Source organism: Phytophthora infestans, genomic scaffold, assembly GCF_000142945.1.
Source record: "Phytophthora infestans T30-4 supercont1.1 genomic scaffold, whole genome shotgun sequence".
In the NCBI taxonomy this organism is placed as follows: domain Eukaryota; phylum Oomycota; class Peronosporomycetes; order Peronosporales; family Peronosporaceae; genus Phytophthora; species Phytophthora infestans.
Window position 1 is genome coordinate 6,221,865 of NW_003303758.1, and position 27,131 is coordinate 6,248,995.

Here is a 27,131-nt window from a genome sequence, read left to right on the forward strand (position 1 = left end):
CGCTTCTGGCCTTCACTACGAGCTCGCATCAGCTTCTACATCGACTGGCCGGCTATCACCCATGAACTCTACCTGCAGACCAGCGTCTTGTACTTCCTCCTATGACGCAAGTAACTTCAACGTCGTGTAGCTATATCGTTTTGTGCAGGGGATACACCACACTCTTGACAAACAGTGACAAGGCTACACCTCGGTCACTAATCCGAGGATTAGCAGCACAAGCCACTCAAAAATGGAGCTGCTGGAGGCGCGCGTGCACTTTGTGCGCGCGGGTGCTCGCTCGGCCCGCACTGTGTCGAAGGTGTACCTAAACCCAAATGATATGAGCCACTTTGGCCTCGAATCGGGCTCCTACGTGGTGCTCAACACTATCCCCGAGGCCCACCGGCTCACGCAAGCTCCTGCTTTGCGGTTTGGCGTGGCCCATGGACAAGATCAAGCGTCGAGGAGTCGGCCTAAGCTCCATGTGGGAGGCGGAAGTAGCAGAGCAACAAATCGACAAAGCTACAGTGAAGCTACTACAAAATCCTTGCCCTGTGGCCAAGAGTGTGGCGCTGCAAGTGGTGTCCCGAGCGTCCAGTCACAAGCAGAAGCTCTCGGAGAAGGAACGCACGCTACTAACACGATGCATTCGGGCGATGATTGACGGTGCTTTGGTCCATCAAGACGCACTTATTTCCCTCCCATTGCACGGTGTGAATACCGTATTTCGGCTGCCGAAGGTTGACGGAGAGAAGAATGATCACGGGATCGTAACGATCAGTGCTGCTAAAACGGCGCTGACGGTGGCGTGGGACGAGAAAGAAGAGGAAGTTGAGGCGCAGAAAGTTAGTAATTCCACTGAAAATATACGTCCTACGACAACACTGAAGCAAGATGGATTCGCGACGATCGGTGGTCTGCAGGAGGAGCTGAAGGCGATTCGAGAAGTGGTGGAGCAGCCGTTGACAAACCCCGAAACGTTCGAGAGATTCGGTCTCCCTGCTCCTAAAGGTGTGCTGCTGTTTGGGCCGCCTGGAACGGGAAAGACATTGATTGCTAGAGCCTTGGCGAGGGAGTTGAATGCTCGAGTGTTCACGATCAACGGACCGGAAGTTGTGAGCAAGTTTGTCGGAGAGAGTGAAGCCAACTTGAGAGCTGTGTTTGCACAGGCCGCACGAGAGGCGCCGTCACTTGTGCTTATTGATGAGTTGGATGCTATTTGTCCGAAACGTGACTCCCGTGTGGGCGATATGGAGCGACGTCTGGTGGCGACGTTGCTTACACTAATGGATGGACTAAGCGGGTCTCGCCAGGTTGTCGTGCTAGCTGCTACAAACAGACCCAACGCGCTTGACCCTGCTGTGAGAAGACCTGGACGGTTCGATAGAGAAGTTGAGATTGGTATTCCCAGGGCTAATGATCGACTTGCTATTCTACGTGTGGCTTTGAGACGATTGCCGCACAAACTCACCCAGTCGGAGTTGCAAGAGCTGAGTTCAAGTGCCCATGGTTACGTTGGAGCTGACCTCAGTGCACTTTGTAAAGAGGCTGCGCTACTGGCACTGCATCGCGCATTTGCGAGCAATGATCAGGCCACTGGAGCCATTTTGGCCAACACTGCTTCACTCCCGCCGTTTGAAGTGACTCTGAGTGACCTGAAGCTTGCTATGCGAGGGATTCGACCGAGTGCTTTGCGTGAGATTTCGGTGGATGTGCCTCGTGTCTTGTGGAGTGACATCGGTGGACAAGATGCACTTAAACAAGCTTTACGGGAGGCGGTGGAATGGCCCCTGCAACACCCTGAAGCCTTTACACGAATGGGAATTCGACCACCAAAAGGTGTTCTGTTGTATGGTCCTCCAGGATGTAGTAAAACGCTGGCAGCCAAGGCTCTGGCCACTGAAAGTGGCATGAATTTTATTGCTATCAAAGGCCCCGAGCTGTTTAGCAAATGGGTTGGTGAATCCGAACAGCAGGTGCGAGAAGTGTTCCGCAAGGCGCGTGCTGCGTCCCCAACTGTGGTCTTTTTCGATGAGATTGACGCGCTTGCGAGTACACGTGGAGCTGGAGGTAGCAGTAGCGCATCAGACCGTGTGCTGAGTCAACTATTGACCGAGTTGGATGGATTAGAACCTCTGAAGCGCGTCTTAGTGGTGGCCGCTACGAACCGCCCTGATCTGCTAGACCCAGCTTTGATGAGGCCCGGTCGTATCGACCGTGCGCTGTACGTGTCCCCGCCTGACGTCCCTGCGCGCGAGCAGATCTTGAGGATCCACACACGGAAAACACCGCTGGCGTCGGACGTCAGCTTGACGGAATTGGCCATTGCCACCGCTCGGTTCTCAGGAGCAGAGCTTCAAGCTCTTTGTCGTGAAGCTGCTCTCCACGCAGTGGAGGAAGACCGGGTGGCTGTTAATGTTGGAAAGCGGCACTTTGTGCGTGCGTTGTCGGTGGTGACACCGCAGATCGACGATCGGATGTTGACATTTTTCGAGCAATTCCGTGATGGCCAACGGAGATGATAGTCTAACTAAAAGTAGTAGGGTACTACAGAGGAACGAGTTTTTGAGATACCCGACAAATTCCGTGAACGTCCTTGAAGCGTATCCAGTACTTCTCTGGCCCACTCCAAAATTACGATTTCATTTTTTGACCGCTAGCTCTGCAACCAGAGCCCAGCGGCGGACACAAAGCACACAATAATAGAGCCCCAGACATAGCGCACACGGCTATATTGTTGTTGTTGTCTAATCGCTTGATGCACCGCTTTGAGGGTCGTTAGGTTTTTTTGTCGCAGTTCAGTCAATATTTAGCGATATTGTAGGATTCATTTTCAAAAAGGAGGCCACGGAGCACTTCCCCACGCAAAGATCGCTGCCTGTGTGCGCGGCAGTTAGCATTGGTAGGCTGCGCTGAGGTGCACACATGAACGCTATTGTACTAAAACCTGTAAATATTTTTTGATCGATGTTAGAGTCACACAATGGTTATGTGACTTCGTACCTAAGTGCGTATAAATGTCACCATATTCGGCTGTGTACCTACGACAAAGGCACAAAGCCACACAAAGAGAATAAAATACCGAATATATTCCCAAAATTTCATCGTTTGTAGATATTGAGTGTGTGGACGTGGTTGCGCAATCGTCAAATGTCGTGCGAGTGTCGAAGGAATACGATGAAGTCTGCGTGTTGCCAGATTGTACACATGACTTTGCATTTTTTCGCAAGTGAGTCCGTGAGTCCGATGTGGAAGTAAGGAAATCAACGTGAGTCCGTGAGTCCGATGTGGAAGTAATGAGATCAACGGAGGCCCTAATGACATTCTGATCTATAGCTTCATGTACCAGAAAGTGTTGAACATCGTAAAGAAACCCGGTTGATGCATGAACTGAATGAATTACGCAACTTTTGCAGTGTGCCAACGCCTCTCCTAAACATGCAGTGACTTCAGTAGATATCTCATCCTGTAGTACCGAAGGAGTGCCTTCGATGGCGACTTCAGGAGAACGACGTCACGCACAATGCTCTCAAAAAACAGGAGAACAAGAGGTCCGCAATTGTGTCCATCTGTCTGCTTCAGCCACACTTCTCGTTTCCAATCCATTTTGGCTACTATCTCTGGAAAGATTTTCTTGACAATGTCTTCACACGTTTCAAGTTGCTTTGGCTTCTATCGGGGGTCAAATACTGTGATCCGGTTTGGTGTGGACTTGAAGTCAAAGACTGCACCGCACCAGTGGTTTCTGTTGATATGAATTGGCAGCAACACATGCGTGTTGTGCTCTTGGAATGGATCGGAGCCGCTGATGACCTTCTTCTGCGTTTCAGGGTCATCCGTACCGGTAACGCCTGGCGAAATAATACCAACGTGTGCATGCTCTTCTTGGATCGTCGTCATTACGTGCATCATGCAGTCGTCGTTCAGCCATAGGTCTTCTCTTAGCAGTAGAAAGGATTCATTCGAGACCATTCCGAACGGTGTCAAGCGTGAGATTGGCAAGACAATCTGCTGCAGCGCTGTGGTAGCCTTGGTCTTATTTAGTTCAACATACTCATTGAGACCTTCTGGAATATCCAGTCTGTTTAGCGACGGAGCTTCCATCCACTCAATTGTATCAGACACTGCCTCCAAAGACTTCATCGTGTGATGGTACTCCACCATTACTTGCACTTGGTCCTCGCTGATGACCCCGATCTTAGCGAGACGAACACCTACGGGTGACTTCGGATCTGGTAGTGCCTCTCTGTACGTTTCCAAAATTTTCTGCATTTATGCGTGAATTGCTTGGTGAACACGTACTTGATGCTGCTCAGGGCCTCACTGAGGGCTACCATCTTCGCTATTACTTGTTTCCTGGGGCCCAGCGTCTTTATTGATAATTTGGAGAGGAACTCGTACGCGGATTCGTAACTGTATGTCGACTTCAACACTGTGGCCACATTGCTTAGCGTGATAACCGGCGTCAACGTCCCTTGCATGAGCTGTTTGGCCTCCTTCAGAGAGTTCACCAACCGTTGCTTCTTCACTTGTTGTTTCTGGTTCTTTCGTATCTTGGGCCGACCGCGGCTTTTGGTGCTTTTCGAGACGAAGAATGAGCATTCCTCACTTGAACTGGAACTGGGATGTCTTCCATCTGAAAGCGCTCTCTTTGCTGGAGGTGCTACTTGTTTTGTCTCGTCATAGCTCGAATGTGATAGCCCCTCAATACTCCGCTCGTCCCGCATCTCAGATTGATCGGGGAAACCTTGCGCATCACTCGTCACTTCGTCGGAGTGACTGGCGCCTCCAGAGTGACTGTTGCTATCCGTCACCTCTATCGTGTGACCGGTGTGACTTGAACAAGGCGACACATCACGTGAGTGACTTCGTGATTGAGCCACCATAGGCCCACCGCGACAGGAAAAGCCTCCTGCAGAAGCGCAATTTCTTCAAAGTCTTTGTCAACGGTAATCACTCGAACTTGGTCCCAGGTTGAGTTAAACGATTTGAGCGATTTCACTGCAACCCCCAAACAATCAGCACTTTCGTTCTCCATGAGTGCATGCTGCACGTATCGCCCCTGTACACAAGCAACCACAAAGAGGTATACAATTGTAGCAATGGCACACAACCACAGTAAAGTCACATAGAGGCACACAAATGTAGCGGGACACACGGGCACAGTAGAGTCACACAAACCAACACAGAGGTACAATTAGAGTCACACAATTGACACAGCCACCAAGAGAGTACTTACATGGCCGAAAACATCGTGAATCATGAAACTGAAGAGCTTGTATCGAGCATCGTTGGTGTTGTGAGTGGCGTCCACCATCAATACCTGTGGGAACGCCTCAAAGAATCTTCGCATCTGGTGGGTTTGAAAAGTGATCGTCTGCGCTAGCTTCTCGTCATCCACATAAATGGTCGCCGTATTACCCTTTCGAGAGCAGAAATCGCGCAAACCAGACTCCAGTCTTGCCTCGACGGTTGTAGCTCCACGCCGCGCCTCTTTCAGCTTCGCCACAATATTGTGCACATCACGCAGGGTAACATGCTTGCCTATTAACTAGGCATTAGAACTAAAACAAGCATAATAACAAGGATACAATCATGTAGCGTACCAGTTTTCTTCCACAGAAACTGCAGAATCAGCTTTTTCTTCGCCCCAGCAGCTTGAAGCTCATCCACGAAGTCAATCACGTCTTCGTCTGCAACGCGTCGATTTGAGGGGTGATTTCCATAAGATCCTGAGCTTAGTGAGTGGTTGTGCGCTGTCTCCTGGTGCGTAACCTTCACTTGAAAACCCTGAGCCGCATCCCAAATTACGACGACCGTCATCTGCGCTTCACATCCGGTAGACTTCACGAAGTAGTTATGCCTCTTGCCCCTCGAACGGCTGGGCCTTGACCAACTATGCGTGCACACCAACTTTCGGTAGTACTTGTCGAAAGCGTCTGGTATAATGGTCTGCGTGGTGTCCTTACCACGGTCTCGGAGATCCGCGTTCCTCGCCGTGGCGCTTGTAGAGGTCCTCTTCTTGAATATCTGGTGGGTTTTGTGCTGATATGCGTAAAAATACTCGAAAAACGCACCCCAACTCCCGAACGTCTCCTCATCCATACGTGGGGCTCGGGCGACAACAACGGCAGATGTGGGGACGTGGACCTCCGGGGATTTAGCTTCAGTGGTCTCGGCGTCGGGCTCGGATGCCGACGCGACGCTCGCCATGCTGCTTGTCCTGCTTTTCGCGCCTCTTTTGAAATGAAAGGTCCAGAATAAGTTGGGAGGGGTGAAAGGGGGGGAGGGGGTGTTTTTCTACCTTTGATGGGATTTTATCCGTCAGGAATTTTTTTTCTTACCGACAATTATTGTGTAACTTTATCCACTTCCATATTTTTTAGGACGTGGGAGCGCATATTGCGGATCAAATACTCACTTTAGTACTTTTGCTAAAAATAAAGTTACTTGTTGAAAAGTAATGCTGAATTTAAATTTCGATAGCTAATACTTTTACTTCGCAAGCTTTATTACTAGTACTATTTTCACCGTTTTAATGGCCTTTTAAAAGTAATACAAACCTTTCAGAATCATTTTATTAGGGGGAGTCGAACATTGCAAAAACGTGCTCAAAATTTCCTTCGGATTACGCTCACATTTTTGACAGCGACCTGCTCACTTTCAAAGTAAGCCACCCCAGGAGGTAGCTTACATTTCAAATGAGCTAGCCCGTTTTATTTCCTAAATAATCCCCCTTCCACCAATTAACCGGCATAAAAATGGAAGAAGGCGCGTGTGATACACGCGGTGTACGGCTGCGTCGCTCTGCACCCGTCTCCGGCCAGAAGTTATTGGAGTATGGATCAGCTCAACTAGCTAACGTGTGCACCAAATGAGAAAAGGAAACCTGATTAAATTTGTTAAGCTTGCTTTCGTTCTCTCTCTCTCTCTCTGCAACTAAACTTGGGCACCTGCCCGTTAACATGCAAAGGCCCGCAGCTCCCTTCTTCTCAATCCATCTTGGTCTCACGATGTGCGGGTCCCAACTTGACCTTCAACCTCCTTGGTTGTCTGGTCGCAATGTGCATCCTAACACGCCTTCCTCGAAGCGCAAGCTCCCCACCTCTCTGATGCACTTCTTGCGTGTCAGTTCCTTACTGTGCATTTCCGATACCCATGGGTTGCAGTAGTTTCTGCAGTCGTTGCTTGTCCAAAGGCTTGGTGAACATGTCTGCAGGATTCACGCTCCCGTCCACCTTGATCAACTCGATCACACCCTAAGATACTTGCTCTCGTACATAGTGCCAGCGCAATTCGATGTGCCTAGCTCGCCGACTATATGTAGGGTTTGTTGCTAGTACATGAGCGGCTTGGTTGTCGATCCCAATCTTCAGCTTCACAGCTTTTGATCTCAGGATCTCCTGCAAAATGTTACTCTTGGCCTTAGCTTCCATCGCTGCCTCACATGCTGCCACATACTTAGCTTCTGCTGTTACAATTGTCTGACATCTCGACATCCAAGACACAGCCCCACCAGCCAAGGTAAACACCAGTCCAGTCGTGCTCTTCCTAGATGAGGGGTCATTGGCCCAATCGCTGTCACAGTAGCCATCGAGAACTACTTCCTCCGGTATCTCCTTAGGTCGGGTGTACGTAATTCCTACATTCACTGTTCCAGCTAAGTACCGTAGTACTCGTTTTATTGCACCAACATGCTTCACAGATGGCTTCGAAACGAATTGGCTCAACTGCGAATGCCAAGTCTGGTCGCGTTCCAGTGGCGAGGTACATTAACATTCCTATGGCCTGTCGATAAGCGAAGCTCGTGTCTGATTCCTCGTCGTCATTAAGTGGAACTAATCGTGCATTTGTTTCCATCGGATTTCCTACAGCATGTGCGTTCTGGTATCCAAACGTCTCCAAAATCTCACGCGCATACTTGCTTTGCCTGATCGTAACATTATCCGACGTTTGTTCTATCTCAACACCTAGGTAGGATGTGAGCAAGTTTTGCTTTTTAGTTCCATATGCCTCATCAAGCGCTTTGAACAGCTCACACTTCTTTGATTCGTCGTCCGTGTCGACCAAGATGTCGTCTACGTACACAAGCACCAGTATGATATTATCTTCGTTCAACTTGTAGTAGAGACACGGCTCCGTCAGCGAACGCTGATTACCATTCTCCAGTAGCCATCGGTTGAGCTCTGAGTTCCATTCTCTGCCCGACTGCTTCAAACCGTACAAAGCTTTCAACACCACATACATGTAACCGTCAATCTCGCAAGGGAATCCATCAATTGATCTTAAGTACTGCCGAATCCCCAGCATTGCGTTCACGTAGGCTGTGTTGACATCACCTCCGTATAACTTCAGATGCAACAGTGTTTCCAGCACTATCATCAGCCGGAAAGACGACATACGTGCAACAGGAGCAAAAGTCTCCACAAAGTCGATGCCCGATCTTTGGTAATTTCCCATGGCTACAATACGTGACTTAAAACAGATCACATATTCTTGGTGGTCTGACTTCACTGCGTACACCCACCGTGTATTGATTGGATTTGCGTCTTTCGGAACGGCTTCCTTGGGAATCTCTTCGATCACCACCTTTGCTCATAATGCCGCCATCTCTTCCAGCTCTGCTTCACGCCAGGAGTCCCGAAATTCCGATCTCATGGCTTCACGATGGTTTCGTGGTATCCGCACGTTGCTAGCCCTGATGGGTCTTCCATTCTTGCCGAGAATTCGCTCTGTACTCTGAACCACATTTGCAACATAGTATTTCAAGTAGTTTGGACGTCTGCGCTTATGCGCCTCTCGCAAACCGGTTCGCGTCCTTTTGGTTTGCTGCTTGTCAGCACTCTTTTCGACTCGCAATTCGTCCAAAGATGTCTCACTTCGATGTGCTCGCTTCCCTGTCTGTCGGAGTGGTAGTAGCGCACTAGCATCTACTTGCTCACCAGGTTCAGTCACTAGTTCGCCAGCTTCATCGTCATGTGCATTATCCGTCAGTAGATCACTCTCATCACCTTCATGAGGTGATCCACACACACGGGCTAATGTCATGTCCACATCAGCTTCATCTGCTTCTGGAACCTCCGATCCTTCAGTAGATCCACATATGCCCACCACCGACTCGTTGTCCTCATCCACCTCATCTCCACTCCTCTCCCGAGAGGTTATTTTCTCACTACCTCCCTTGCCGTCATGCCCTGATACTACAATTTCAGTCAACTGTGAACGAGACTTCGTTGACGAACGAGAAACAGCTACTTCATTTTCATTTGCATCCTCTAGTTCAGTACCAGTTGCTGTGCCTTCACCAACCAAGGTTGTTGCCGCTACAGTAACGAATTCACTTGGAATGACCACTGTAACGCCTTCAACACTGGAAGCTGTTCCCACATCTTGTGATCGCACCGCCTCCCTATCCGGTATAGTCTCGATCACATCAATCTGATCATGTGGATCGTTATCCTGTACACCGCTCTCGCCTCCCTCGAGACACAACACTTCAGTCATTTCCGAGCTAACTTATTGATTCACTGTCAATTCGTCAGCACCTGCTTGCTTGAAGTGCAACGAGTCCAAATCAGAGTCATCAACAGACATTTCATGTCGATCTCGGTACATTACTTCCTCAGTTACTCGCAAGTCGGCTACGAACTTTGCGGTACGCTCTTCCGGAAAGTAGACCTTGCATCCAACCACATCCTCAGCATAGCCGAGGATAAAACCAACCTTGGCATTGTCTTGGTACTTGCGTCTGCCGGGTGATACTGGAATGTGCACATATGCCAAAGCCCCAAACTTTCTGATGTGATGAATATCTGGTCTAACACCATACATCATCTGGAAAGGAATGACCTGAGTCCCCTTGTTATACACCCGATTCTTCAGATACACTGCATTCCGCAGCGCTTCCGGCCACAGGCTCCTTGGAAGCCCAGCGTCCCTCATGGTTGCCTTCGCCATCTCTACAAGGGACTGACGTGTGCGCTCACACAAGTTGAGTTGTGAACTCTTCGGTCCAACCAAAACATGTTCAATGCTTTAAGACTTGTACCACTCCTTTATCTGCTAGCACCTGCCGGGCACTGCGCGTCATCAGCACCTGACGAACTTTGTGCTTCACAGCACTCGCATTAAGCGAGTTTCTTCCTGCCTGGCGCTCAGCCCAAAGAATATACTCCTTGATATACTTGTTGATGATCTCGCTGGAATTGCTAGTCAACATGTGTACCGTGACAAAGCGCGAGAAACCGTCCATAATTACTAGCACGGCCTCAAAGCGAGCTCCGTTCTCCTTACTTGGTATAAGCAAGTCAGCATACACCACTTGGTTTGGTGCCTGCAATCCTCGATCCAGTTTTTTGCGATGTGGAGTCTTCTTTGCTTACCAATGTGGCAGGCTTCACAGTCCTCCTGCACTTGCTTCTGGATTAGCATCATTCCTTTGACCAAGTCTTTGTCTGCCATCGTCTTCAATTACTGCGGGCAGATATGGCCAAGTCGCTCGTGCCACAGTCTTAGTGACGCCACACCTTCCGCGGCAGTGAAATTTACCAGAAGTCTGTTCGAAGGAGCAACATCAAGTCTGTCTGATGTTGGATGCACTTGAAAACCCCAAGTGGCATCATGCGGCTTTGCTTCTGCCACCGTCCTACCCTCAAATTCCAGTTTGAAGACCTTAGTCTGTTGGTCATAACCGAACTCGAAACCTTGTTCCTTAGCTAAACCATGAGAAAGAAGTCCAGCTGCTGCTCCTGGGACATATAACACGACCTCCAGCTGAAGCTCAACTCGCTCTCCGGCAGCCCCAGTCCCCAGAATCACCGTTCCAGCACCAGCAATACGCGATGCTAACGCTGGAGTGACTCCATGTACGCTCGGCGACTCTGATGTATCTTCCGTGAACACGCAGTAGTCGTCTCTGTTACCAGTAAGGTGTGTGTTAGATGCAGTATCAAAATACCACCAGTTACCGGTAACTTCACTCCCCACATGCTCCTCAGAAGCTTCATCAACTTCTTGATCTCCATTATGATCATTCAAACCAACATCAAGAATTTTGAATGGGCGTCTGTGGCGTTTCTGGTACTCACTTAGCGTTCCTGCTACCACCCCAGCCATCTATTCACCGGGAAGTGTGCGTGCAGCAGCCTGGTTGCTACGGAATATTGTCATGTGTCCCTTCGGCTTGCGTTTCTTCTCCTCAGTATCCACCGCAGGTTTCACTTTCTGAAGGCAATCAGCTATAAGATGGTCCGTGCTCTCACAGATGAAACTTTTCTTCTGCTTCTTCTTGGAGTCACTGGTCTCCTCATGCTGTTGAGTATCGACCTTTCCACTCTTGGCCTTATTGCCACCTGAGTTTCCGCTACCTCCAGTGTTTCCACCTCCTTTGTGGTTTCCGCGTTGATTTCCTCCACCCTTGGCACTATATAGCTGTTGGCGTGAGTCAGCAATACGAATCAGCTCTCGAACTCGTTCCGGTGATGTGCCTCCATCACCTGTATTGTAACGAATCCCAGCTATCAAACTCTCGAACTCGTGTTGACTTGATAGACTGTCTAGCAGCATCTCCACCATGTCAATGTCCTCAACGGTATAATTTAAAGACGTCAACTCAGTTCGCAGGGTAAGCATTTTACTTAAATGTTCATTCACATCTCCACCTGAGGCTAGACTTGTGGCTTCAAGCTCGTTACGCAGATATCTTGTCCTGTGCGCGATAGTCGTCTTGTTCTCCGTGAACTCGTAAATCTCGCACAACGCTCTCCACATCTCAGTTCCCGTGGTCATGGGTCGAACCTGATGTAGCTTCTCCGCGGGCAATGACATTCCGATCAACTGCATAATCGTCACTTGCATATCATCAAATTTGGCCTCGTCGGTTGTGAGTTGATCCCGCTTGGTCACCTCATACACAACGTCTGCATGCTCCTTCTTCTTGATATCAAGTTCCATAGCCCACTTGTACTGCTGCCAATTCCTTCCGTCCCAGTTTTTAGGAACACCCTCATTTGTGTACTTCAAGGACTGTGCCATCTTGAATGTCTCTCCTAGCTGGAAATCCGCCTTTGGGCTCAGAACCCTATTGGAGTATGGATCGGTTCCACTAAATAACGTGTGCACCAAATGAGAAAAGGAGAAGTGATTAAATCTGTTAAGCTTGCTTTCTCTCTCTCTCTCTCTCTCTCTCTCTCTCTCTCTTTCTTTCTCTCTCTCTCTCTCTTTCTCTCTCTCTCTCTCTCTGCAACTAAACTTGGGCACCTGCCCGTTAACATGCAAAGGCCCGCAGCTCCCTTCTTCTTAATCCTTCATGGTCTCCCGATTTGCGGGTCCCAACTTGACCTTCAACCTCCTTTGTTGTCTGGTCGCAATGTGCATCCTAACAGAAGTCGGGTGCCCTAAGACGCGTCGTGCAGCACAGATGTTGAACATAGATGCCACACAGAAGGCTGCACTCATAGCACGGCGACAGTGCACCAGGGCACGCGCCCCTGTAGCCTGTGGCGGCGCTACAGAAGTGTCTGTGCGAGTCGTCGCTTTAGAAAATGCATATTGTCTCTTCTTAAGTGCGAAATTGAGCCTCTATGTTCGACTCCCCTTTTACTGTTTCTGCTCAGTAATTGTGCACTCCCCCGCTTACAAATTGGACACGTCTCTGCTTATTTTTCTGGATCATTTCTTAATGTTCAACTCCCCCTATTAGTAATACTACCTGTTAGCAAACTTTTATTTGTTGACTTCAATGATTATAGTGAATGTACGATAGGACACTATGCTCCCTAAACACACACTAGCACGCTTACACCACCTCCGCCTCGAAAAATGACCGCCTTTATCGACCCTAGCTGAGTTTCAACTTCGGCGCGTAGTGTGCGACCCTAAGCGCATGTGCGCTCTTTCTAGCACTATACGTAGGATACATTGAGCGCGCTGGGAACAGTGTTTGTGATTGAATTAGCGCGGAGGCACGGAAGAAGTAAGAGCAGTAAGACCACGAAAGCATGGGATAACCAACCGAGCCAGACTAGGTACATGATGAAATGGTAGTAGCAGCACGAGCCACGGAAGGCCACGGGCGACGAGAAATGACTGAGATATTGAAGGCCACACAAATTTCTGAAAAGGACAAACCAAGGAAGTGCACACAGCAATAAAACACCAAAGAACAAAAATGACGGAAGCGGATGAGAGCTGAAATAGCGACACTGTAAAGCACAGCCACGGAAGGGCACGCACGCTCGAAGCCACGCTAGAACACGTAGTTGTTATAGTGCACGGAAAGGAATTAGATGTCGTGTGATCGTGGTGTGGTTCTGGCATACGTGTTGTTGCGGTCTCATAGTGTATATCTACGTGAATAGGGAGTCACGAAGCCAGGGAAGACACCAAACACACGGGCTACGAAAGAACAAGGAGCACAACTTGTCGTACGGAGCAACGGTACCCTACAAAATCACGATTTCATACACCGCAACATGATACTACGGAATGGTAAGTGGCTTAGGTACATGAAGCCACGACGTATTGGGGTGGACAAACGCACACGCAACCTGGAAGTACAAGATCCTACGCGAAAGCACGCGATATCACGACGTACTTAAAGCTGTGGCCACATCAACTACAACAAACCATGCCACCCCGCCGCGTAGCGGCGGCGAGCGACTAGTCTACCCCTCTAGTGGAGTGTAGTGTCTGTCTGTTATTAATAGTCCGTCCGTCTCGAGTAAGGGTTAATAAATGTAACGTGGTGCTGAAATTCCCACGTGAACTCTAGCTACAAATGTAGTTAGGACGTTCCCACAACAGTACGTCAGCTAGGATATCAAACGATCGTTCGGGCGGACCTGAAGACCAAGATCCCAGTTCTGCCCTTGCATCGGGACAGACTGGACCTTGTAAACTACTTATATAGACCAACCAGTAAAAATAAGAACACGTTACTAGCACGAGAAAAGCTAATTGGTGTTATATATCCTCGTGGTCCCAACAGCGGAAGCGTACCAGGCACAGGTAAGCCTTTTACGAGGGCACCGAGTGTTCAACACTCGGAAGAATAAAAGGGATGCAATACAAGCACTCCCAGTCGTGCAAAAAGGTAACAATAAGCCGTCACGTAAAACCTCCCGATAGTAATCGGCCAATACACACACAGTCTCTTGGCCTTGCCGGATGAACCCTCGCTACAGAGCTTCGAGTTCACCGACAGGCATAACACACTCAAACAAGCTTGACCAGACGCTAACCTTAAAGCCGGACGTCGCTCTGTGTGCTTGAGTGGAAATTCTGTTCTGTATTTATGTTTGCCCTTTCGGATCTATTCCTAATAAGAAGTCCTAATCATGTATACAAATATCAAGTGAACAATGATCCGTTATGGATCTTCTTGCACGACAAGCGTCGTCTGCAGCATCTTTAACAGCTCGCGCCCTGTTCCAGGCGGTGAATGTGCCTTCAAAGGGTCGCGGAGTCTTCCGCGAACTCATCCCAACCGCCACCGAGGGTTCGTACCGTAGATGGTCAGTTCTTGGCCGCTGAATGCGAATCCGGCCAGTCCATTATTAATAATAAGGACAGCCTGGATTGAGTGACATTTGAACCGTATTCAATATTCGCTGAGTGCTCGGTAGTGACACTGTTGAGTCTCTTGCACCTTGGAGTCACCGTGCATCACGTAACCGAGGGTTCGTCGCTTGAACATCTTGGGCGATCAGGTCTCTTTCTACCTGCAATTATGAAGAAATCACTACACCACATACGCGCATTTTACTGGATACCCCGCGCAGCGAAGGCGGACCCAAACCTGGCAACCTTGCAGGACCGAAGGGTCCGTCCCAGTCACAACGTAGCAACTAGCCATACCAGTAGTACAGCGAGTCCGCGGTGAGCGGAACGGAGGCGTTTAGCACTATATGCAATTTACTAAAAACACGATATACATTTACACGATTTGCCTCCGCCGCGTAGCTGCGGCAAGGGCTTGTAAATAAAATTAATGTCCGTCTGTCACTCCGTCCATCACGTCACGCTTTTCCGATATTTTGATTGGATGAAAGTTTTAACTTATATCAGAATAGCTGATATGTTTTTAACTTTAGGAGTGAGCCTTAAGATGGATCGAAAGATCTGAAAAGCGAATACTTGTATACATATCAATGTGGCCAAATACGCAAGCCATGGCTACTAAAACAAAAACTATATATCCTGAGGTACAGTGCCGATTATGGCACGATCTCACGATCCTTTCGTAATCGCCAAAAGCTCACTGTAAACTGCAAAATTAACTGTACGGGCTGTTACTTCAGTAATGAGAGATACAAAAGATTTCAGGTGCATAGTTTTGTTGAATGTAGTCGTTTTGCTGAGAAACGTTATGTAGGTGCAGACTAAAGAGAATATTTGTAACCATTATTGACCGGACCAGTTATTGGCACGACTATAAAACCTTAGTCATATGAGCCTTGTAGCAGCAATTCTACAAGACGTCCAGCTACATCTACCGTGGTGCGCTGTGACAGTGCCAGGTGGCAGGAGAAGATTATCCTGTCGAGCTCTTTCGAAAACAGCCTCTCGGTTGGTTAGCTACTCAGCTGCACTGATGTCACCCATGACACCACCACCTTTACACAGCGCCATGAAGCGCTGCCAATGAGAGCGACAAGACGCCGCACTCTCTAAAGACATTGGTAGTGCGTGCAGGCTTTTTAATAAGAGATCTTCGGTAAGCAGTGCATGTCTTTTCAATGGTAGTCGTCTTTCTGATGAGAGGGACGTTGATAGCGCACAGCCGCTCTACCATCAGATCCGGTACGCAATATTTTTACGGTTTTATTAGGGCGACATCCAAAGGTTGAAAAATATGCGATACATTTGCAGGCAAAGTAACGAGCATGATTCCATACACAACACACGTCTCAACTGCTTCTACATTGTACTAGCCTGTCAAAACAAATCCATTTTATAAAATTTGCTTAGACAAGTAAACAACCAAGCGGTGTCCCTAGACCAATACGTCGATTGTCCACAATGAGCACCACGGTTTTTCGAAGGTGCGCCACATTCTTCCCGAAAAATATCAACTTTTGCACCAAATCGTTTTAATACTGAAGCCTTTTGGGGCTCCAGTAATAGCTGTTATCTTGATACGAAGAACAGCAATATCTTTTTTGAAGCGCCGCACCCCAGAAACAACCACGGGAGGGGAAACGCGTCTGCAGACGCGCTTACGGCACCGACAACCTTCATATAGAAGCTTACATCCGTCTTCTTACTCCGGACATATGATAACACACGCACAGCAACGACTTTTAAACGAGCTGTTTTTGGTATGGACAAACCTTTGAAATGAACTTCATTTCAATGAACAGCTTTGCTAGCGTGTAGAACAGGACAGAGACACTCTCCATCTCCACGGCTTTGCGCACACGCGCAATGCACTAAGCAATTCGATTGGAGAGCGTTGCAAAAATCGCCGGTGTCAGCCGCCAGTAAGAATCCGTAGAGATGTGATACGCGTAGGCATTGTGGGCCCTGCCGCGACAGCGAACACCGCACTGACTTTGGCAATGATATTGTTACGCCCGACAGGCATGCCACAGCGCTGCAAAGCAGAAATCCACTTCACCAGATCGCGTCCTAGCTCGACCGGCATTACGGTCTTCGGCCCTGGTCGTGATGGACCGCTGTAGCTGTAGCTGATACCTGAAGACCGCTTGATAAGTCTACATAGTGTGCGAAGATGGACAGGCGATGTTCGAGCGATCGCTGCCTTCTTCTCTCCATCGGTGAAGCGTGACAATACGAGATCGACGACAGCTTAGGTGTAGTTCTCCTTTATCTATGGTGCTGGTGGTTTTGTGTGTGGTGTTCGCTCGTCCAATTACCCTTTATGTTTTTAAAGGACCTCTAAAAACACATGTCTTGAGTCAGAGCGCGCCTACAGCTAATCCAGCATGTCAGTAACCAATCAGCAATAAGAATGTTAAAATTCAGACGCTTGATTGGTAGTAAGTCGAAGTCGTACCACGAATTGGCACCATGCAGCGATTGGCACTTTACCTTAGTAAAACTAAAGCAGATTAGTGACTTTAGATAGCCCCGAGGTCATTGGACGTCTTAGCGACGGTGCTTCCAAGTACAATGTGTATACCAAGTGAACAGTATTTGTCAGTGCAATGCAAAATAATTTGATTATTATATTTGTTTTGCAATGATAAGATCCACTACCCCCCGCGGACTCAATTTAAAAAGGCAAAAGTGACGCAGAAAAAGGTCTGTAAATCGTAAGCTACAAGAAAAAACTGTCCGGTGCTGGAAAGAAAGCAGCGATCAAGCTCTGTTAGATGCATGCAAGCTGAGCACTGCGATGATCATGAATTGCTGTGGTTTCGAGCCTTCAGTTCGCTAGTCTTACGCATGTCCTTAGTGGACTCAACCGAAGCGGGTCATGCAACGTTAAGAGGCGTAGCGTTTAAGTTCATAACGTCACTTTAAGCAGAATTAATGTCGTCCGGCTTATTGTAAAATTCACAGACGAAAACGACAACAAATTTTATCGAAAAAGATATAAACCGGTAAGGTATCGGTATAAGTTTCTGTTTATTTTTTAAGGACGAGATCTGCGAACCGCTCATTTTCGAAACGGGGAGAAAGCGCGAATACGACACGCAGCGGAGCACCCTGCGCGACAGCGGCGGAGAGAACGGGCCAGCGGATACGGGAGGGATCGTCCAAGTAGGTGGCCAGCTTGCTGTGGCCCGCCTAGCCCAGCCCGAACAGGCAAGTGCTGTGCAATGGTTTAATAAACGTTTATATGCTAACGCTGGATGACTTACAGCTCACGATTGTGAGCGCCACTCAAGCGATAGCTCCAATACCGCTAGCGCTCGTGCGGAGCCGGTTATCGAAAGCAAAGCCGCAGTAGACGCGGGTGACAACGGTTCGTGATTGCGTGCGTATACAAATTCCTTTCTTCATCTAACCATTTTCATTGTTACGCTATAGATTTGTCTCCGAAAGACGATGTGGATGCTAGCGAAGGACATGGAGACCGTGTTCTCGCTGCGGGTACGACTACTGTCCCCAGAAACGCACCCGGCGCAACTTGTGTCGGCTGTGCGACACGTCGATGAAGGGGCTGGTCGTAAAGACCCAAGGTATTGTACTTGATGCTAACGTTGCTTAAACACTAACGTTGCTTTGATTTTATTGTTGCTTTATTATCGCTATCCTGTATTTGTGTGAATAACACAGCCAAAACAGCGCAAAATTGGCGGGTGGCAATGTCAAGAGTGTGTGCGAGGGCGGAGACGGAGACGATTCAACGCTCGGAGATGCCTCGAAAGGCCAAGTTGCCGATGGTGACGAGGGTGCGCGTCAAGATGCGTACGGCAGTATTCTGCATACGCATCTTCCCAAGACTTCCAGCCCGCATAGCCTCTCCGTGGAACTGGCCCGACGAAGTTTTCCACATTGGTGTGAGCGGCAATCATCTCCTCGCGCTCCTTCTTCGTGTTGCTGCTGCGCATACGTGGTTGCCTTTGTACAACAATTAGAGGTGCGGGGGTGGTTCCTCGACGCTACTCTCCTCCCTCTTGTTTTTTTCAATGCAGGTTTCACTTTTCTCCTCATCCGTGCAAGATGCTGACGTGCTTCTGACGTCTTCATGGGGCGAGTACAGACGGAGCCTTTTCGACGACTGCAAAGCGGGACCGGCGTTTGATGGGCAGCACTCTCGTTTGGTACCAACTGCCATAAGCAACGCTAGAAATAACAACACTAAACAAGATCACCATTAAGAAAAAGCTACGTCAGAATACAAAAAGCACTACCCTTGACTTGACGTCCAGTGTTTCCGCGCACCTGGTCGCCATTTTTGCCTTGACCACGCGATCAAGTGTCAACACCAACGGGTTGAGCAATGTTTCGGATATATTGGAGAAGTGTCCGTGTATTATGAATGAGCAAGCATTGCGTGGCTGCGTGCGCCGCATTAGAGAGGTGACCTTGCTGGCGCTACGTGATTCTGGAAGTCTTGATAGTATCGTTGCAAGCTGCATTGAATAACTACGCGCTTTGTCAAAACGAGGACCGAAAGACCAGAAGCAAGATGCAGGAGGCGGTGGATCTAACCAGATGCAGACGGTGGCCGATCTAACTCAACGCCCAGCTCTTCAGACGATAAGACGCTCGCGGTCTAGGTGACGCCACAACTGGAACCATTTTCACGGTAACGTCGAAAGCTAACGTTGCTAGATGGGCATTAACGGTGCATTAGCGACACTGTTGTTGTTGAAGCAACGTTATCGTATCAGCTACTAGCTATTGTTTCCTTTTGTTTCTGCAGTGAATGCGTACACATAATGAAGACTTACTACAGAATAGAAAAACGTTTCAAATGGTGGGAAAGAGGCGAGGCTTGGATAAAAACAGCACTTGGCGAAGATCACAGGACGCCCCATTAAGGTTTTTTGGCGACGGGACGGATTTATTGGACAAGCCAGCAGCTAAAGCAAAGCAGAGGCTAGCGCATCTAGCCTCTGAGGTCAATGCGGTTTTTGATACTGTGTGTCTGCGCACAAAATTCTACCACAAAAACGCTTTAAAAGGAATCTACTTCGAGGAAGTGGTAGGGTATATAGCGGATCGTGCGTGACTAAACGATGCCGTGTTTATCTATACTTTGGACATCATGACATGCAACTAGATAGGCGTTCATGCATTGTCGTCGATTGTGGTCGGCAGCGAGAAGCTACCGTCTCCAACGCGATCAAAGCCCTTCTCGATGAAGTTCATCGCTCTACCCGTCAACATCGTAGGATGCCACTGGACGCTTATTGTAGTGGTGGTGGTGCACAGACATGGTGCGATGACGGTGTACATGTACGATCCGCGATGTACCACATCGTAAAGATCAGCTATGGAGAATATATGGACGTGTAAGATGCTGCCATGTCTACGAGAATGACATTCTCAGTGGGAATGCCAAGGGACACGCGAAGAAGAACACCCGTTTCCGACACACGTGAACATTGAATCGCTAATGTCGCTCGCCCAACCGGATGAATACAGCTGCGGTGTCATGGTCTCGACAATGACGTACTCTTTTATCTATAGCGGACGTGGGTTCACGGCCGACACTGTAACGAGAGACGTAATTTAAGTGATGCGGTTGAGGTTGATGTGGATGCTCTTATCCAGATCACGCCGTGAACCTGTAGAGGAAGCCGAGAAAGAAGAAGCTAAACAGATAGGCAGGCAGTTGGCCAGTGCTATCGCAAAAGGAAGTAAGAAAAAAACTGAAACTAAGTAAAATATAGTCATTGTTTCAAATGTCACTTCAAGCTTCAACTCGTATTTTCTGAATCTTGGCATCCTAATCTTGGTCCGAATCGTTTGTTTAATCTATAACGACCTCATGAAACAAGTCAATAACATTAACCAAAGCTTGAGCGGGGCGGGCTTGAACTTGGACAGCTTGAGCTTGGGTCGGTGGACGCTGACATAGCTGCGGCTGCATCGGACAAGTCCGGCGTCGCTGAGCGCTCCTAATGCGTATTGGGACGTCCCAAGGGGACATCTTGCTTTGTTCGCTGCCGGCCATTGCGTCGAGATCACTCTGCAATAAAATCCGTGTAGGTGCTTTGTGCTCGCTTGGAAATCTCTGCAGAGAAATGCACTAAACTATCGACTAAGAAGAATAACGTTATTCTGTAGACGACGTTATATACGAACGACGCTAGCATTCAGCAACGTTAAAATAGCAACGTTATATCGGAGCAACGGTAACTTGACTATAGCGGGCTTACTTGTCTTGCATCGTCTTGCAGTATTCGGCCAGGAGTACTGACAGCGAGGAGACGTATTTGTCGCCCAAAGACGCCTCGTAAACGCCAGGAGGGCAGCTCGCTCGCCCATTCGATTTCTTGGTCCAGCAGATCTTTAAGCTCGCCCTGAACTGCCGCCAGCTTGCGCGTGTACTCCTCCATCTCCACTAACTTCTCCTGAATCGTTGCTATATCTTGGACTAGAGAACAAGCAAGCAGTTGCACAAGTCGCGGGGCCGACCGCGGTCTGATTGCTCCTTCGTCACCCGCGCTGGACTCAGCGCCTGCGCGATCCTTCATCGTCCCAAAGTAGATTGTGAGATTTGTAGTCAGAGAAAATTAGGGTGCAGTTTTAAATGCTTGCTATGTCCGGGTAACTATTGTCTCTATTTTGATGAAAATCTTTCGTCGAATTTGCTCCTATTGTTACATTTAGAACACCGATAAACCAGTAGATACCAGTTTAACGTCGTTAGCGTTGCGCTAAAACCACGTCGTGAAGTTGTAAAATGATAATATAACGTTGCATTAACGCTGCTCGGACTCAACTCTAAATGAGATTACACTTTACAAACCCCAAATGAAATCATTGGCTGGCATGAAGCTCCGACTATTCTGCCAGCATCATTTGGTGAGCTCTCCAGGCAAAGACGAATCGAACGCAGCGTCCCAACCACATGCAGAGTCTCTGTGGTCGGTGTTAACTTGATTTACCTTTTCTTCTTTGACTTTCAGGCTTTTGCGGTTAGCTTCTTCGCAACAAGAATCTTCTGTGCCTCCTTCTTTTTAGCAGGTTTTCTTTACTTTCCAAGTAACTTGTCTGCTGCAGATTGAGAGCGTCCTATCTTCTTTTGTTCTCTCTGTTCTCTTCTTTTCATCATTCTGGGCTTTCAGGAGCTTCTTGTCGGCTAGCACTTGTGCCTTCGCCGTTCGCGCTTTAGTTAAGCGGCAACGCTTTTCCTCCGCCTCGGCTACAGCAATAACCATATCAGGGTGTGTCATCAATACCCCCACCCCTCTCTAAATATGTGCGTTTCCTTTTAGGCAGGTGTAAGTTGTACTGCTTGCTATAATCTCAAAAACATAGCCAAAATTGCATCAACTGACTTACCTTCCCTGTTCAACTTTCGCCATTGGTGACCATTTAGCTCGGATCGTTGTAGAACAAAACTTACGTGCGGTAGTCGGCCGAGAACCGTTTCGCTACCCACGATTCGAGCCAACATAATGTCTAAAGAGAGAGGGGATATCCTTGTGTTCTTGTACACCTCGATAATGTTTGTTTCAGAGACGACTCCTTCTAGATTGTCTTGATCAGTGAGTCCTACGCCTTGCCAAACTTCACTCACCAGTCGAGCGAGATTAAACTTAGTAGCATTAGGACGTCCGAGTCGTAGCGGGAAGTTAGATAACAACTTTGCATTAGCTGCGTTTACGCGCCGAAAGCACGGTATCGTCAAGAGGTTGCGTAAAATGACTTGTGTGAGCAGGTAGAACAAATAGATAGATCTTGTTTTGTACTGCGTACCGTAAAACAGGCCCATTTACGTGCGAAAAGTGATCATCCAATACAAAATGAACGGCCGAGGAACACCTTTCTTCATCTGATTACTAAAGAGCTTTAGCTAGTACAGGAACAAAATTCCGTTAATGTTTGAAGACTTTATCACATCACACACATAGTCTTGTAGAGAGCCGATCATCCAGTCGGGTTGGCGGTACTTCCCAGGAAAAATGAGCAATGGCGGGATCTGATCACCTGAGGCGCTAACAGACGCCATTACGGACACGTTGTCTCGATTGTTGGAGCGCATAATATTCGCTCGTATCACCTTGGCACATATCACACGAGGAACTTTACGTCCTTGGGGACAGAAGATGGTTTCGTCGCAGTTCCAGACTTGAGATGGTTCCAAACCCTTCATTACGCTTTCTAATTCACTGTGATATGATCGAATACGTTCCTATGTAGACACATTGTAGCGCTTCATGTCCAGAATTTGAGCTTTCTTCCTAGTCAACTGGTCATTGTGACGACGAGCAAATTCTTAAGGCCATTTTGCATTTGGAATGTGTTCCTCACTGGCAAACCGTCAGCTTTCGCAACTTCACGAGCTAGGAAACGAGCTTGTTGTCTGTCATGCAGATGCCTCGACGAGAACGAAACAGAATAATAATTTCCTCAGCTGCCTTTGACAGCACGTTTTTTACGTCCTAGCTTCGCGTCGAGGGAGACCTTACCGGTGGTTCTACGAGAGAGACTGCTTCTGGACACACCGAACGAAGCGGAAGCGTGAGAAAATGAAGCTCCTTTATTGCTAATGAGCTGAATATCATCGTCGAAACGCGTCAAAAGGGCAGTCTGCATGTGGTCTGCAAGCTTGGGGAAGGTGACTGTGATTAAGCTGTCAAGCATGACTTTGAAGGTCTGAAATTTAATGGCTCAAAGCTCCTTTAGGTCCTGGTAAATGGTATAGGACGTATCGCTGTAATATCTACCATGACAAATAAAGTACGAGTAAGTTAGGCGCATTGGACCGGCAATTTTTTTCTAGAATGAGAGTCTTAATATAGAAAGTCGTCGTCTCGAATTGAGTGCCATTTCAAATTGAGCCCGCCAGGAATACCGCAGAAAACAAAAAAGAGATATAGCAATTCCTGCGGGAAGACGTGAGCTACAAATGTATGCGAGTCGCAGCGAGCTCGCTTGTAATTCATACTAAACTTTAATTGAAGTATCATGAGTATTTACAAAACCAAAGCAGTGCTGGATATGAGACTGCGCCCAACAAAATGATGCTTACGAACCATTTGGAGTTACGGTATCGGAACAATCGAGTTTAAAGTTAGCCAATTGATTTTCGCACTTAAACAGAACTGTAACATTTGATGTAAACTTCCATCTAAAAAACTGTAAGCCACCCTTACTCAATTGCTTTTACCAAGAGCATTAAAATAACACTTGAATATACAAAAAGACGAAAAATAATGAGCTCCCAATACCCCTAAATGTATTTGAGGCCAGAAATGGGATAATATTTCTGGGCTACCACAACTTCTTCAATTTTTCGCATTTGTAGCTTTCGAGTGCTCAAACGATAGAGGAGGGTCTCCTGGCGATAATACAACTGCAATAAGATTCTTGCTTTTAAGTGAAATCAGTTCTTGCAGGGGAATATTCGATGTTGACAAATCTATGACGATATTGGAAATATCTTACTGAAAATTTTCATCATAGCTGAAAAATGAATTATTCCAAACAAATATTGCCATATTATTTTCACTGCAATGCATTATTCGGAAGGCCTGGAGGTGACGCCACGCTTTCGTTTAATGCTTAAATCGCGATTCCATCTTTGGTTCGTAAGCATCAATTTGTTCGGCGCGACCTCAAATAATATTAATCCACATTGTGCCGTGCATACTGTACTTTAGTACTTGCGTGCCATGGCGGATCTTTGATTTGCGATCTTCCCAGGATTGCCCCCTACGGATTCCCCTCACACGAAAGAACGACCAACTTGCTTTATGGATCAAGGTACGATTCGTAGCACGCGCTCCAAACCAACGGATTCGTCAGCATGTTCAGGACGAACGAGCCAAAACCAGATGACGGCCATGCTCGTCTTGTCCACCAACACTTGCTGTTCGTCCTATGCTGGTGGCGCCAGATATTGTTCACCGCAATCACCTCGTACGAAATTCGTCGTGTCGACCTTCAATTGAGAAATTATTAAAAAAAAACGAAACGAAAGCAGGATGATATGGCGCCGACAAACATTTTTCATTTTGTAGTTGAACCAGCTAAGAATCTTTAGTTTTTTTATTGGGTTCTCATTCAGTGGAACAGCGAAAGTGCCAGTGGAAATGAGCTATATTCGTGCTCGACCAATTCATGGCTACAGGGGCTTCGAATTCGATACCCCCGTCGTAGCAAAAACAAAATACAGATTCGGTAATCGTACATCACAAAAGAATGAGAACAATCGAAAACTGAAGAACTACGATATGGATAAGTATTAACATCCATGAAATGAGAATGGAATCTTACCTTTCTGACTATAATAATGAGCGTATGTGTACAGTAATGCAGCGAAACGCGGTTGTCCATCAGGGTAAACGCATTCCCATGGAAGGTAGGGAACAGGACTTTTGGACACGAGGGCTACAACAGCTGAGAGCAGTGGCCAAACGAGAGCAAAGACGACCCAGTAGCAAAGTAGACGGCACAAGACTACGTCCGACCACCGGAGCCTGCAGGGCAACTGGCGTTGATATCCTGGCTTAAGAAATTCGAGACATCTTGTATACAATTATTTGTTAAATTGAAAAGTCTGATCCTCTCTCACATGTACAGAAATACTTAAATAAAAACTGGTGTCATGGCTTCATGATTTCTGTACGGGACAAGTTACTGTACAGTACATGTAGTACCTTCAGTTGGTCCACCCGTCGAAGGGATCAACACTGCTTCAGGTCCTTGCAAGCACCACTGTGGCACTTTGGTACTGTACAATATTAATCTGGCGGCATCGGTGTAGCATCGAACAGCTTCAAACTGCAACGAGCGCGTTCTCATGACAGCACTATTTTTACAGTTCGAGGCCGCAATACGATTTAGCAGCAGCAAATCCTTGAGTCAGAGAAAGTTTTTTTTTTACTTTTTGATGATGCATGCACGTGTACATGTAACAGTAAATGTATTGTCGTTCCACTATAAATTCCTGTCATGCGGGAGCAGCCCGTGGAAACTACGCTAGCAAGATACCAGTACTAAAGTCGTCGTCCTCGAATTGGCTTGGGAGTACGCTTCCACAACCTTGAATTGTCAGCCCTGGTGCCGCAATTCAAGAGCGGAGGTCTGGAAGTTCCGACACTTTGGCTATTCATTATTACTGAAAGACTATAATATCTCCGACGTACTGTAATAATAGCCTCGAAAGTGGGCAGGCATTGTTCACCGGGCAAACGACAGCGTCATGTTGCCATGCCCGTCAACAACTTCAGTGTACACCGAGATCTTGGTCGCACCGAAAGCGTCCACTCGATCACCAAGTTTATGTGCAGGTGCATGTTCACGCGAAAACCAGATGCCGCCGCACCTGACACTCATAGACAGTGCCTCCGCCGCGGAGGCTCCGCGGATTCGAGAAGCGCGAGATCGCATCGAGTACAGCGTGGCGTGCCGACGAAGTTTCCCGGGTGGACGTCCTATGTGGTCATGCGTCCGCTGCTGCGTCACCCAAGTCGCTCCACAGTGTGGACTCCACAATCCACCCGCAGGTGACCCTAAGACGATCGCCATTTCACTTTCTGAACAACCTTCGCCATGGCGCAAACACCTTCCAGCCGCTTTGCTTTTGGTCACCGGCTTATGAGTTACCTCCCCACCCCGACTCGCCCACCGCAGCGTGGTCGCCCTGCTGGTCAGCCCAATGTAACGCTGGAGGTCCCGCAACTGGATCATTACCACGATCGTGCTGAGAAAGCATTAACGGAGACTATCACAGCTTATGGAAAGTTGAACGGAGACGTGAACACAAAACAATGGAAGTCACTGCGATCGAAACGCGGCGTCCGATTATTTCGTGGCCACCCCCTTGTTGTCGGACACACACCACTATTATGCGTCGGCACACTGCACGCACGCTTCGATGATGTCCTTGAAGGTCTTTACTGCGACAACACGGAGGAGATGCTATTCATGAACGCCATCACTTGTCCGCGGCTGGCCGATAGCGGCGTACTGACCGCAGTACAGAAGAGGACAAGGCTGGAGCCGTACGCCTTCACTGGTATCAAGTGGACGACGATCAAGCTGACTATGGCCAATAATCGGGACTTGTGTTACTTCGAAAAGGTGGGAATGGTACGCCAAGCAACGGGGAAGCGAATGGCGTACCACGTCATGCAGTCGGTGGAGCTACCGGAGTATTCTAGCAAGATGACGCACCAGCGTGCACATGTTTCGCTTTGCTATGTGTTTGAGGAGCTGGAAGACGACCTGGTGGGTGTCTACATGAAAGGTGACGTCGATATTGGTACCTTGTCCTTCTTCGTGACCAAAGCGGTCTCTGACGTCATGATGGCGTTTGTCAACGCGCTGGAGTGCACTCGCGCCAAGAAACTCACGCTGATGATGACGACAGCGACACGTCTTGCTGCCTCGCACAGCAGCTCGTCGCGAAAGAACTGCAGCGTCTGCAAAAGTAGCCCCTCCTTCTTCGACAACTTTACCGAGTGTGCTGGCTGTAACAAACCTGTCTGCAAGAAATGCCGCTTCCGAGAGACCGTTCTCACCCGCGACACCATGCCAAGCCATCCCAAGCG

The 27,131-nt window shown here is 48.1% G+C and overlaps 3 protein-coding genes across 3 annotated transcripts; all 3 read left to right on the top strand.

Annotated features, from left to right (window-relative positions):
* Positions 1 to 232: 232 nt before the first annotated feature.
* On the top strand, positions 233 to 2,504 carry PITG_01076 (ATPase AFG2 protein; the record flags this gene model as incomplete). The annotated part of the gene is made up of 3 exons (XM_002909551.1): positions 233 to 358; positions 399 to 812; positions 873 to 2,504. The coding sequence occupies 3 exons, from the start codon at positions 233 to 235 to the stop codon at positions 2,502 to 2,504; spliced, it is 2,172 nt and encodes a 723-aa protein (XP_002909597.1).
* A 21,825-nt stretch (positions 2,505 to 24,329) lies between these two features.
* On the top strand, positions 24,330 to 25,089 carry PITG_01078 (uncharacterized protein; the record flags this gene model as incomplete). Its single annotated transcript, XM_002909552.1, has 2 exons — positions 24,330 to 24,495; positions 24,887 to 25,089. The coding sequence occupies 2 exons, from the start codon at positions 24,330 to 24,332 to the stop codon at positions 25,087 to 25,089; spliced, it is 369 nt and encodes a 122-aa protein (XP_002909598.1).
* A 1,086-nt stretch (positions 25,090 to 26,175) lies between these two features.
* Positions 26,176 to 26,938, top strand: PITG_01079 (uncharacterized protein; the record flags this gene model as incomplete). The annotated part of the gene is made up of 2 exons (XM_002909553.1): positions 26,176 to 26,849; positions 26,911 to 26,938. The coding sequence occupies 2 exons, from the start codon at positions 26,176 to 26,178 to the stop codon at positions 26,936 to 26,938; spliced, it is 702 nt and encodes a 233-aa protein (XP_002909599.1).
* Positions 26,939 to 27,131: the final 193 nt, after the last annotated feature.